This window comes from Nycticebus coucang, chromosome 9 (assembly GCF_027406575.1).
Source record: "Nycticebus coucang isolate mNycCou1 chromosome 9, mNycCou1.pri, whole genome shotgun sequence".
Lineage (NCBI taxonomy): Eukaryota > Metazoa > Chordata > Mammalia > Primates > Lorisidae > Nycticebus > Nycticebus coucang.
The window spans coordinates 44,561,804-44,574,795 of record NC_069788.1 but is presented as its reverse complement, the minus strand read 5'-3'; the positions used below and the strand labels follow the sequence as shown (position 1 = coordinate 44,574,795).

General features: G+C 49.5%; 1 protein-coding gene across 11 annotated transcripts in view; it reads left to right on the top strand.

The window, feature by feature from the left end:
* Positions 1–12,992, top strand: part of ANKS1A (ankyrin repeat and sterile alpha motif domain containing 1A) — a 230,548-nt gene that overhangs the window by 185,480 nt on the left and 32,076 nt on the right. For 10 of the 11 annotated variants that reach the window (XM_053603237.1, XM_053603236.1, XM_053603231.1 and 7 more), the window contains 2 exons: positions 416–482; positions 5,729–5,835. In XM_053603237.1, the coding sequence (XP_053459212.1) occupies positions 416–482; positions 5,729–5,835 (174 nt within the window). Of the gene's footprint in view, positions 1–415; positions 483–3,763; positions 4,255–5,728; positions 5,836–12,992 lie in introns of those variants that run through there. The other variant, XM_053603240.1, reaches the window with a different exon arrangement.

Genomic DNA, 12,992 nt, shown 5'->3' with positions numbered 1-12,992 from the left:
AAAGCTGGCAAAAAATCTTTATTGTCAGGAATTTGGATTCTGGTGTGACTAGTGAAATGGGACAGGTGTGGCCTGCTTTTGCACTCTTTCCCCAGTCTCTGCTAGATCTTGAGGAAACAGATATTGGGGGTTGATGTAGAAATGCCTTGAAAGAGGGGCTTTTTGGCATTTCTGGCTGCAAAGCCCAGACTGTCACCATCTCACTCTATAGAGCAATTCTTCAGCTGTCTGGGCCAAGGCCAGAGAAGAGCTTTTCTGGATGTGAACAGCAGGGCGTTCTGATATCTTACAAGTTGGTGGTGGACCTGAGAATTTTGTGAAAGAGACCTGGAGGTCAGCCTCGGTGGCACTCATGATGAGCTGGCAACCCCCAAGCCTGACTGTCTCTCCTCTTTGTTCCTTTCTTCCATTTCAGATTGAGAAAATCATGAGTTCTATTGGCGAAGGGATTGACTTTTCTCAGGAACAGCAGAAGATCTCAGGTATTGTACCAAGCAGCCATTTTCCTCATGGGACACAGACCTCTGTCTCCTGTCTGGCTCAGCTCTTCATCTAACACAGGAGGCAAACATTTGGAGTGGGGATAGCCTCAGATCACCTCATGCTCTTACTGTTCAGAGCCTCCTAAATCTAGGTAACACTCCTTGAAGCCCTCACTCCTTTTCCATATTTTGGGGAAGGATACAAACGAGTTTCAGGCTGCCTATTAGGAAAATTTTTTTAAATGAACAATTGTCATTTATTCATTATTTCTATAAATGTAGGCTTTCTCAGATTGGCTTAAATTGGAGTGCACCTCTGTGTTGGTATTCCCAGCTTCCAAGGTGGCTCTGGCATTAACTCTTCAGGAGAACGTGGCTCTCGCTGTCCTAATAGCTAGCAGTGGCAAAGCACTAGGTGAGAGCCGTGGTCTCAAACTTAAGAAGCACACCTTCAGCCACCTGGAGGCTCCCCTTTCCTCTTTGTGTCTGTTTCTTTGTTTCTCAGTCAAGTTAATCACTTGTCATTTTTACTCTGTATCACTGCTACTTAGGTCATTCTTTTCATTTCTAAGCCCTAAGAATGAGGTCTGCCTTTATTTTCTTTGAAATGGGGGATGGGGAAGCCATCTGAGCTGTTTTCCCTGAGAATAAGATGGTACTGTGTTAAATTCTCAGATGGTGTTCTTAAGGGGCTTCCCAACCCCCTTCCTCAGCTACTGAAGACACTCCTGGCATCCAGGCTAAAGGCAGCCCATGGCTTCTCTCCCCATGCCTCTGGTGTGCTGAAGGAGAGGAATTCCTTGCTCACTTGAGAAGCTCCATCCAGGATTGACCCATCAGCTCTGAGTGGAACCGTCCTTCAGTGCCTCCCTGGGCTTCTGTAGGCCTAGCCGAAAGTCCAGTGGGTGGGCGCGAGTGTGCACATTAGGGAGGGGATGAGCTGCTGAGACGAGGGACTTGGCAGGGAGGGCCTGGGCTCTTTGAACCCAGCCCTTGGTTCAAATCCTGGTTCTAGATACATATATGTCTTGCAAGTTATTTTACATCTCTGACACCCCTCCCAACCCCAGTTACCATCCACAACCTGTGGATAATAGTACCAACCTGTGAATGAGTAATATATTCAAATATTTGAGTTAAAGAAGTGAGTTAAATAGTAGCTAAGCTCAGTTTTGCCCATGAAATCATTATTCATATTAAGAAACCTAGAGCCACCTTCCTTCCAGCAGCTGTATTTCCCTGGGTTCTAGCAGAGTGGGCAGAGCTGGGTTTGGTCCATCCTTGTCAGTCTTAAGTTATTATATTAGCATCTGCAGAGGTGGCTCATCTGGATCTGTTTCCAGGCAATTGCTTATGCTCATCGGAGCAATCTCATACTCTGTTGTAGTTCACAGGCTTTTCCAAGGGCCTGGTATTTGGGGGGAATAGATGTTCAACTAAGATACTGTTGCCATTTTCACAGCTGTGTTTGGGGACAGTCAGGGATGGCATCAGTGGTAGTCAGTCCAGTTGAGGCCACTTTCTGCTATCCTATTCCCCTCTGTGTCCACAGAGCAGGAGCCAAAATCACTTGTATATACTTGAGAACTTTGAGTCAGAGCAGGCCATTCCATCTTGGATTTGATACATCAAGGCATATGGTAGTCAGTCCAGTTGAGGCCACTTTCTGCTATCCTATTCCCCTCTGTGTCCACAGAGCAGGAGCCAAAATCACTTGTATATACTTGAGAACTTTGAGGCAGAGCAGGCCATTCCATCTTGGATTTGATACATCAAGGCATATGGCAGCACCTTGGGAGGAGCCCTTGCCATTGTGGTCCCACCCACCAGTTCTTCACCCCTGAGCCCACGTATATGGCAAGAAGCATGCCCTCTATACCCTTGGGTTTCTGGGTCTCAACACACAGTCTTGTTTTAGTATTCATTTTTTTAACACTCCTTCATCCCTCCACTTAGGAAAGTCAAAAGCAGTCACATGCAGGTGGCTACCTAGTGGAATGTTCATCCACCCATGCTGCAGAGCCAGGTCATTCATTGTGTCTGTACCACTGCCAGCAGGTGATGCATGAAGAGGGTAGGCTCAGGCCCACCCAGGAATCCTGATGGGTCAGAGGGGTTTTTCCCAGGACCTCAGCAAACACCATCTTCAGCTTTCGAAATTGAGGAGCATAGACCTAGGCTCTAGGATTGGCAACCTAGGCCCTCTGGCAGCAGTCCTGCACTGAGCTTGACACTGCGTAGTGTGACTGGTTTTTCAGAGGATCCCCACCAAAAGGCCAGACCACGGCATTGGAGTCTCAGTCCTATTTGGGGACCATGGGCCTTTGGGCCGCCGGCCCTGGATCTAGCTGCCTAAATCCCCAATGTGTTCTACAACTAACTTATCCTTCTGCCAACTCCCACTCTCAGGAGTCCAAGAGGGTAAATGTTCCCACTGGCCTAGTGACTCTGGCTTCTTTCAACAAAGGCACTCTCTGTCAAGCAGGAGAGAGCTTGCTTGGCTTTCTTTTGCTAAAGCCAGCTCATTTTAGGTGTTGAGTAGCTGTTAAATGCAGGATCCTTCAGAGGTTTGATCTCCCTGTTCACAGAGCCCTCTCTGCCAATGCCCATCTGTGTGCAGCCTGGTGGGGTGCAGGGATCTCTGAGCATATTGAGAGGGTGACATTTGTTTTCTGGATGTTTGTCTCTGTGCCCATATTGCCTTTTTAGTCCCTCTGCAACTGTACTTGGGATTTTGTCCTGTCTTCCTCTGTCCTTGACTGTGCCTCCTCCAGATGCCTGCTCTGAGCATGATGCTTTCCTCCTGGGCACTAACAGGCCCAAAGAGAGATCTGTCCCGGTCTTTTGGTATGCCCACCTAAGGAGCATCAAGGGGAGCATCCTTATTTCATCCCTGTTTTTGTGATGAGAAGCATGATTATTCCTGAAGTGGGGGTGGGGGGTCACTTACCTGCGGGCTGTACCCTCTCTCCCTTCTCCTGGCTGTCCTAGAAACCATCGACCAAAGCTATAGGAGTGATCTCTCTCTACTCTTCCTGAGAAGCTGTTTCCAGCCCCTTGTGCTGGAGGTAAAGTTCCACATCTCCACCTTTCATGTGCATTTGTGTCAGCCAACATCAGATACTGGGAAATCTGTCATGTTGCTCTGATGCTAGAGCTGCTATCTCCTTCTCCCTCAGCAACAGCAGCAGCTTCTGCTCCAATGTGATGTCCGATCCTTGATGTATTTTCCTGAGCTTGGAAGAGGGGAGGGTGAGGATGTGGGGAGGAAGGGGAGGGCCAGACATTATGGGAGTGAGCAAGGACTGTGGAGCCGGCAGCAGGCAGCAAGGAGCCCAGGAGCCTTAGACAAAGCATTCTGCTGCAGCTCTGTGAGGGCACAGATTCATCGGCAGCACGGACAATCACAGCTGCCCAGCTGGGGGATTACAAACAGGAATGAATCAGCAACTTGGGACATTTGACTTCATGGGCACACAGAAGCCTGCCGTTTAGGTTCCTGGAGCAGACTTCCCCATTCAAGGACAAGGGAGCTCCATGTACCCCCAAGACTCGGCGTCTTGGAGTGCAGCTGCAGCATGCATCCGAGAGGCCTCGCAGGTCCCTGACCACCATCTGTGCTGCAGAGGACAGAGGACAGAGGTGGAAGCTGGCACAGTTGGTTACCAGGGTCTCTTAAATAAACAAGCAAGTTGACATTGTCCTGCCCCAAGGGGCAAAATGTGCCTGGGAACGGCAGAATGACTTTCACCGCGTCAAGAATTCATTGGAGGTGATGTTTTTATAGTTGGTTTTCTTTTTCTTCCCTTGCACCTCTCTTTCTTCCTTTTCTGTTTTTGTTTTTTTTGTTTGTTTGTTTGTTTTTTTCTGTTCTGGCTCATAAGAACTAGATGAGTAGATGAAGTTTAAGGCATTCAGCTTTAGAACATCAAGGTCTGCCACGAAAAGCTGAACTTTTGTCCTCCCTGCACCGTCACAATTCTTGTCCTGACCAAGGAGCATGGCAAATAAATGTCCTCCCTTCCCCACGCATCCTTAGAGAACATTGAGATCTGGAGACCCTAGAAAGACTGTTGCTGTCTTTATCACTCAGCCAAGAGGAAACACCTCTGAACGTGAATAGACTTAAGCTGCCACAGCTCAGCTGACAGAGGACCACTTCCTTTTTCTCTCTGTTATCTGGTTGGATTTTGTCTTCTTTAGCCAAGAACTGAATTTGCCTGCCTGCTTTCCACCAGAGCAGGCACGCAAGTCATAGGAGCAGCCACTATTAGAAGGGGACCATGAATGCCCAGCCTGTGAGAAGCAGCCCAGCCCAGGAAGGCAGCCCTCCAGACAGCATGCTGGCCCAGGAGACACCCTGCTCACCAGCTGCCAGAGTCTAGCTGTGGATGGAGCTCCCAGCCCACTGGCCACGCAGCCTGGCGGAATGCGATATTGCCGTCCCTGCGGAACCTCACCTGAGCCTGACTCCCGAGCTCTGGCCCATGCTCCCCACTTCGCCCCTTGCTGCCTTGAGCCTCTGAGCACAAAGGGCCCGTGGCCATGGTTTGCTTATTCCGGGACTGCTGGGGGAAAACAAGTAAAAGTCCCTTTTCTCCCCTGCCGTGTTCTGTGCTGCTTGTGTTGCATGTGCTGGGTCCCCGTGAACAGCCACCGCTGCTTCCCTCCTGGAATCCTTGGTGTGTGCCTGTGCCCCTCCGCTGCATGGAGATGTGTGCCCTTTCCTGACCGGTGTGTGCTACGGAAGGTCTCAGAGCTGCCCCTCGCCACAGCCCTGCAGGGGCTCAGAAGTTGCATGGATGAGAGGAGCGGCGGGGCTTGCGGGCTCTTAGGCACCTCCCGGCCCCCTTTAGCGCCTGTGGGGACAGACTTTCTGAAATACCTCAGTGTGAACTCTGATGAGGAGTTGACCTAGAGACTGTTGGGGTCTGGTTTCCCCCTGACCTGTGAGCAGAGATCGTGCATGTGCCACCGTGGCCCTGGAGCAGCTCAGACCAAGGGGGTGTGAGTGGGCAGCTGCCACCTGAGACTGGGCTGTGTGGCAGCACCAGGCAGTCCTGCCCTTGGCCTGTACACAGAAGAGGAGCTGCGTGTCGGCTGCTCTCTGGTCTCTTGTATATAGTTTGGCTGCTTTATGGTAATGACTATGATGTGGCAATGCCATCTGTCTTCCTCTGAGTGCCGCTGCTACCGCCTTAATGGTTTTTCCCTTTTCAAGCGTCTGCCGATTCCTCTCTCGTCAGGTTCGCGGACTCTGGAGCAGAGTGTCGGGGAGTGGCTGGAGTCGATTGGACTGCAGCAATATGAGAGCAGGTTGCTTCTAAATGGCTTTGATGATGTCCACTTCCTGGTAAGTGCCCGCGGCTCAGCGTTGCTGAGTGGACATGTGCCTCCCTGGCTCCCTCTTGCTCTGCTGGAGTTTGCAACAGTATGTAGACTCATACCCCGAAGAAGAGCCAACTGAGGTCACTCAGATACCGGGAAGTCAGTTGTGTGTCATGTGCCTTCTTTCCAAGCTCTGCCTCTCTCTCCCTTTGCCCCAGAAGCAGTTCCAGAAGGAGAGCTCTGTACAGATCTGCATCCTGGGAAGGAGGGCCCCTGAGTCGGACCTTGGTCCCCCACCCCGCCCCCCCAGTCTCCCTCTCAGGCTTCAGACCGTGTGCTGTACAGTGAGTTATAAAGGACAGCTTGTTCAAAGCCAGACACCAGGAGTTTTGGTGGCCAGGACATCAGGTTCCCTGCTGTGGCTCCATATCCCATTAAGGCCAGATGCCAAGAGTTTCCTTTATTTCCCAAAACTACCCTGTTTCCCCGAAAATAAGACCTACTTACAGAAAAGATAAGATGTACCCTGAAAATAAGACCTAGTACATCTTTGGGAGCACACCTTAAAATAAGACACTGTCTTATTTTCGCAGAGACAGGGTATGTAGTCAAGTCAGTTTTCACTGTAGCAAGGAATCTTATTTCCAGCACAAAGGCCTTCTCCCTGCCCAGCCAAGGTCAAATGCCTGGGGCTGAGACCAGAGCTATAGAGCTTTATATACTCACGGCCTCAAAGAAGGCCCAGAGAGGCTGAGTTGTTAGTTTAAAGGATTGGTTACTTTTCTTTTCCGTTTGTAGAGATGAAGATCTCACTATGTTGCCCAGGCAGGTCTCAAACTCCTGGCCTTAAGTAATTCTCCTATCTTGGCATCCCAAAGCACTGGAGTTACTGGGATTGTGGGAATGAGCCACCATGCCTGGCATTGCTTGCTTTTCTGTACTCTTTTAGATAATGCCAGATGTCCAAAAAAAAAGGAAAGGAAAAACCAAGATGTTTTTCTTGTGGTTCCTTGTGGAGTAGGGACCCAGCTAAGACCAGTGTTCCCTCTGTCATTTCATAAAGTGACTCAGCCCTTTGCATCCATGTGGGCTGGGCTGTGGCAGCACAGCCAGGGCAGTGGCTGAGCCACAGGCTTCGGCTCACCTCACAGCCAGTGTGGGTGGGCACCCTAAGGGCAGGTACTTGACATCATGGTAAAACCCGTGGTAGCTGGCACTTGTTAGTACTCGCTGTGTGCTAGGCGCTGTTCTTAGTGGGTTGTAGGAATTAGCCCATTGCATCTTCCCAGCAGCCCTGAGGTATGTGCTAATACCATCATCTCCCTTTTCCAGATGAAGGTATAAAGCGGTTAAGTGGCTTCCTTGAGGTCACACTGCCAGTAATTGGCAGGGTGGAAATGTGCTTTGGATCTAGGATCATGCTCTAACCACAGTGCTACCCAGCCTCTGTCTCCTGTGTGGGTACTGGGAGCAGATGACACCACCTGTGTGCTTTACCTCACTCTATTTCATGAGTCATCATGGAAGTGTGGTTTGTGTTGACTTAGCAAGCCCTGCCTGCCCCTGCTCCTCCTCATGTTCTGAAGGCCTATTTCCTGCTCTTCTGGTCTCCTGAATGTGGTCCTAAGTGGATGCTGAGTCACCATTCTCTCTCAAGTGGGTCTCTCTAACCTGTCCCATTTTGCTCTGCTGTGTTAGTTGAGGGCAGTGGTCAGAGTAGATACAGAACTTCCACTGCCTGCTCTCTATTCTCCAGTGAGGGGCCTTCCAGATAGCAGCCTGCCCGGAAAGCTGGCCTGAGTCTTGCAGGAGGGATACTGGCTAGGATAACCCAGCTCATCTAGACCCATCTCCATCTGCAGGGCAGGCAGTGACCTCTGCAACAATCCCTCTGTCAAACTAGCCTTAGAGCAGTTATTTTTCAGTTTTAAAAAATCATAAGTTTTTAAAAGTGATTTATTTTTCTTTCTTTTTAAAAGTTAAACTGAGTATATATTTACGGTTCTTGTGACCTAACCTCTGACTCATCACTTTCCTTGGGGAAGGGTGACAAACCCAGTATTTGGGGGTGGGGAGCTCAGGCAGTGGGTGGGGACTCAGGTTGGCCTCTGGCTCTGAGGGTTCAGAGGCTTTGCTTGTCTTAGCTCACCCCTCTATCAGACTGGCCAACAGATAGGCAAGTGGGGGTGGTCTTGGACCACAGAATCTCCCCTCTCTATACGTTAATATTTTAGAGGCTGAGCTCCTGACTTCTCACCCCTCCTTCTGCTGATACTGGAAAGAGTAAGGTTCTCACCCTTTGAATAGCCCCAAGTCTCCCCAGCACTGTTTCGCTGCCTCTACCTAAGCTCCCAGACCAAAGTGCGACCTGGTGAGCATTTGGGTAAATGTGGACATGGGCCAGAAATCTGCCCGCAGCACAAGGTGCCTGGTAGAATGTGTCTGTTCCTGCACTCAAAGAACCTTCTTCATCAACGGAGGCCAGCAACTCTGTCGTTCCAGGGCATTTCTCCGTTCGGTGGATGGCCTGCTGAGGGCACCTCAGTTGAGCTTGTCACTTCGGATACCCTGAGTGGCCTGAACAGCCCTACATGGCATCTTGGGTAATGCACATGAATGGCCAGATGTGCTGTAAATCTAATTAGGTTCTAACAACCAGAAAAGAAGAAGAAAACACAGGAAGAGGGAGCATTTTCATTACTGAAACACTGTTGTTGCATAAAGTATAACTTATATCACATTAACTGCATCCCATGCGGTTTGGTTTTCAAAAGGCTACAAATGTTTCTTTTGGTTCTAAAATGCCTGGAGAGTCTTCTACAAGATGTACAAGTAGTTCCCAGGAAGTGAGGCTTGAGATGTGCTAGGAACATCTGGAAAGTGAGGCTGTTTCACAGACAAGGTGCTGCAATGAGATTTCCACACGCTCCTGTGAGTTATTGGCGAGGAGTGCAGGGAGTTTGGGAGTGCCACACAGCTCACTCAGGATAGAAGGGACTTTAATATCATCTGATCTAATAGCCTTTCTGCCTGATATTTTTTTAAGTGACAAGGGATTCACTACACTCCTTGCATTCTTTGCATTGCTCTCATTGATGTCAGGCTTGCTTGCCTTCTTTTCTTTTTCTTAATTTCAAAATATTAAGGGGATACATGGATCGTTTTTGTAATGCTTAAGTTGTGGCTATAGGTGTGCCCATCTCCCAAACAGTGTTCCTTTTACCCATTAGGTAGGTTTTTGCCTCTCCCCTCCATACTCTCCCTTCAAGCATTCTTTATTTTTGATCAAAATCTGTTTCTCTCTGGCTTCTAGCTTTTGATCCCTGGTTTACCTTTTGGGGCCACACAGAACATATTTTTTTTTTTTTTTTTTTGTAGAGACAGAGTCTCACTGTACCGCCCTCGGGTAGAGTGCCGTGGCGTCACACGACTCACAGCAACCTCTTAACTCTTGGGCTTACGCGATTCTCTTGCCTCAGCCTCCCGAGCAGCTGGGACTACAGGCGCCCGCCACAACGCCCGGCTATTTTTTGGTTGCAGTTTGGCCGGGGCTGGGTTTGAACCCGCCACCCTCAGCATATGGGGCTGGCGCCCTACTCACTGAGCCACAGGCGCCGCCCCACACAGAACATATTTAAGCCCTTCTGAAAGTTGAAGAAGGCCTCCAGGTTCCTGCCTTGTTGAGACTCTACATCCTCTTCCTCTCGGTCTTCCTCTTCTGATGTTATGACTGAGCTTGACAAGCCAGGATTGCAACTTGAACTCTATCCATGCTCTCTTGCCTATAGGCAGAAAGGGCCTTTAGTTTGGAGGGGCCAAGGCAGCAGGGCTGCCAGATGCTCCCTAGGCTGACGGGACTGATACCAGACCCAAGGTGGTGGGTGGGGGAGGGTGGAGACAGACAGTAGAATGTGGCTCACACATCTGCTGCCCAGCCCACCAACGCTGGCTCCTGCATCATAGCTAGCTCCATTTGCACCACAAATCTTGTCCACAGAAAATGGGTTTTCTTAGGAGAAGGGGAGAAATGCATTTAATCAACATTGAAGGAAGGTAATTAGTGGTTGGCAAATGTGTAGCTCCAAGTATGCTGGTGTAGGCCTTGGTATCTGAAGACCCTGCTTGACCTCCCTTCTTCACAGAAGTGTTAATTGAATAGATGGTAATGGTCTTGATGCTGGAGCATTATGGCAAATGTTGAAAAACTTGTTTTGAAGTATTTGAATTTTTAAAAAAAAATCTTGTTTTGCCTAGCTAGGCATGGTACTCCATGCCTAGAATCCCAGCACTTTAGGAGGCCAAGGCAGAAGGATCCCTTGGGGTCAGGAGTTCGACACCAGCCTAGGCAACATAGCAAGACAGTATCTCTACAAAACATTTTTAAAATTAGCTGGCATAGTGATGTGTACTTGTAGTCCTAGCTATTTGAGAGGCCAAGGTGAGAGTATCCCCTGAGCCCAGGAGTTCAAGGCTGCAGTACACTGTGATTACACCACTGCATTCCAGCTGGACAACAGAGAGGACCTTGTCTCTAAAAATACATACATATATGTTTTGTTTGTTTAGAGATGGGGTTTCAGTATATGGGCCAGGCTGGTATCAAACTCCTGGTTTCAAGCAATCCTCCCACCTTCTGCCTCTTATAGCTGGGGTTATAGAGTTGAGTCTCTGTGCCTGGCAAAAAACACATTTTTAAGGAATTTCTGACGTGGGGAAATGTTTGCCTTGTAGTGTCAAGTGAAGAAAAGCAAAACTAAAAAATTCATGCAATATGATATGATGCAGAGAAGGTGCAAGCGAGTTAGCCAAAATGTTTTCAGTGTTATCTCGGGAAGACTCTAAGGGCCTTCATTTTACTTTTTGGAGTGTAATAGATTTTCTCCATTTCCTACTATGAATGGTTATAAAATCAGAAAAGCAAATAATGTAAATGTTTTAGGGAACTTTATGGTCCAACTGGGAAAACAAAGTAGATAAAGCAATAAAAACAACAGACCAGCCAAGTGCTAAGTGTACCCTGAGCAGAGGGGAGGCAGCCTGAGTTCACCAGGGGCACCCTGTGTGTTGCACCCTGGCAACAGAGTCCTAAGGTGTAGGTGCTGCCTAAGTGGCACAGCTAAGACCCTAGCCCCAGTTCATTTAACTTTGAGCCTCTGGCTTCTGTTCTCTGTCCTAGTGGGGTTCATAGAGGCAGTGGGACTTGGAAAGATCATCAGGAGAGGAAAGGCCAGGGGAGAGAGACTGGAGCGCTCTATGGACAGTGAGGAGGCCACTGGACGCTAGTGAAGGGCGGGCCCTGATGAGGCAGAGAGGTGGGCTGGGCCTGACCCCAGTGCCTCAAAAGCCACTTGTGGGGGAGCCCCAAGGTCTCTGAGTTCTGAGTGTGTGTGTTGGGGGGGGAGTCTGGTTTGTGCCTGCACCAGGCAGAAAGCCCCTCGAATCCAGGCACAGTTCAGGGCGTGGTTAAGAGCCAGCATGTGGCAGGCAGGCAGGACTTGGGGATGTATAAGTGTAAAATGGACACGAGTCTGCCAGCAGTCCTAGGGTAGGTCAGACACAGACTAAGTCCGCAGGGCCCTTGCCACTTACAGCCAGAGTCCAGGAGACCACCTGCTCCTCCTGTCAATTTCTCTGCAGGCTCCTGCCACATGACAGATAGGCCCCACTTTTATCCTGTTTCTGAGACTGTGCCAGCTTGTTCCCATGTGTTAGAGAGAGGTGACAGGTGAAGAGGGATTAGCACAGTTGGGGCTAAAAGGCATAAGCTGGGGCCAGAAGGTCCTTCTTTATTTGCTTTTATGAGACTTTGATAGGGCCCCAATCCCCTGAGCTTCCCTCTCCCCCATGTTTGCTCCTCACTCTCCAGCTCCCAGGCTGGCTTCCCATGAACAGTGGGGCTTATGACCTTGCTTTCCTCCCCTGTCCCATCCTGCCTCTTAATCCCCTCCTTAGTTTTGTCTCCTTTTGTCTTCTTCTTTCCCAAGCCCAAGGAGCCACTACCAACCTGAGCAAGGTGCTCCCCAGTGCCACTGATTGGTCAGTACCAAGACGTCCTCTCTATCAGCCTCAGCCCGTCCATCTCTCTGCACAGCACTTCATGACCTGACTGCTGTGTTGGGATTCCCTGTGCCCAGTTGAAAGAAGTCCTGGTGTAGAAGATCCATGGAGCTGAGGCTTAGGAAGGAAGACTCATAGACAAGTGGGTCCTACCTCCTGGACTAGCTAAATTCTGAGGTCGCTTAAGAACTTAACTCCTCCATATCCTAGTAGTTGATGCTACCCCAGTGGTCTGCCCGTGTCTGCCAGGTCCTCCCTTGGTCTCGGGAGCCTGGTTCAGGGCAGCACTTCTACATTGAAACAAGGGTTCACTTTGAGCCCTTTCCCAGCCAGTTTGAGTATTCAGGGTGACAGCAGCTGGAATAATTCAGGAGCCTAGCTCTGACTGCCCCAGGTATTGCTCTGGCCTTCTCCAGTCCCTTTTATAATAGAAAGAAATTTAAGAACTTTTTTGAATGCCAGTTTTCATGTCTGCTAATTTGACCAAACACACATTAAGATGGAATTGGATTCACAAACAGATCCTGTTCTATCACTTTTTATTGCTGACATCTTGGTGTGAGTGGCATCAGAGATGTCTTCCCTGGCATCATAGAACATCCATGTAGTCACTTAACCATACCTCTCCTCCTGTACAGAATGTGCGGAATGTGAGGCCCAGGGGCAGGGCAGTGGGGCCTGTGTCCCTGTCAAGCCGTAGACCTCCTAACACACCAAATGTCACTTATAATTCAGAGCTTCACAGGCTACCCTGATGCCCCTCTGTGGACTCCTGAGGTCCATGGAAACAGATTCAGGGCCCTTGAATATTGTAATTCCCCCCATGCTGCTTCTGAAACAGACTAGAGCTAGGACTGGATCCTGGGTCCCCTAGGCCTATTATTGTGATACTCGGGCCTTCTGACCTGGTCCTTGACCCACTTTCCCAGGAAGGTGCTGTGTCAGGCTCAGCATGTCCCCACAAGGTGAGAGCCTGGTGTTGGGGCTGGCCAGGCTGAGTGAACACATCACTTTCAGGGTGGTCTGGGTTGGGCAGGCCATTCCATCTACCCACTCTGTTTTGGGACCATTATACAAAAGGCTGGGAAAGGCACGAACAAGTAGTTAGACCCAGGTTAACTCTGT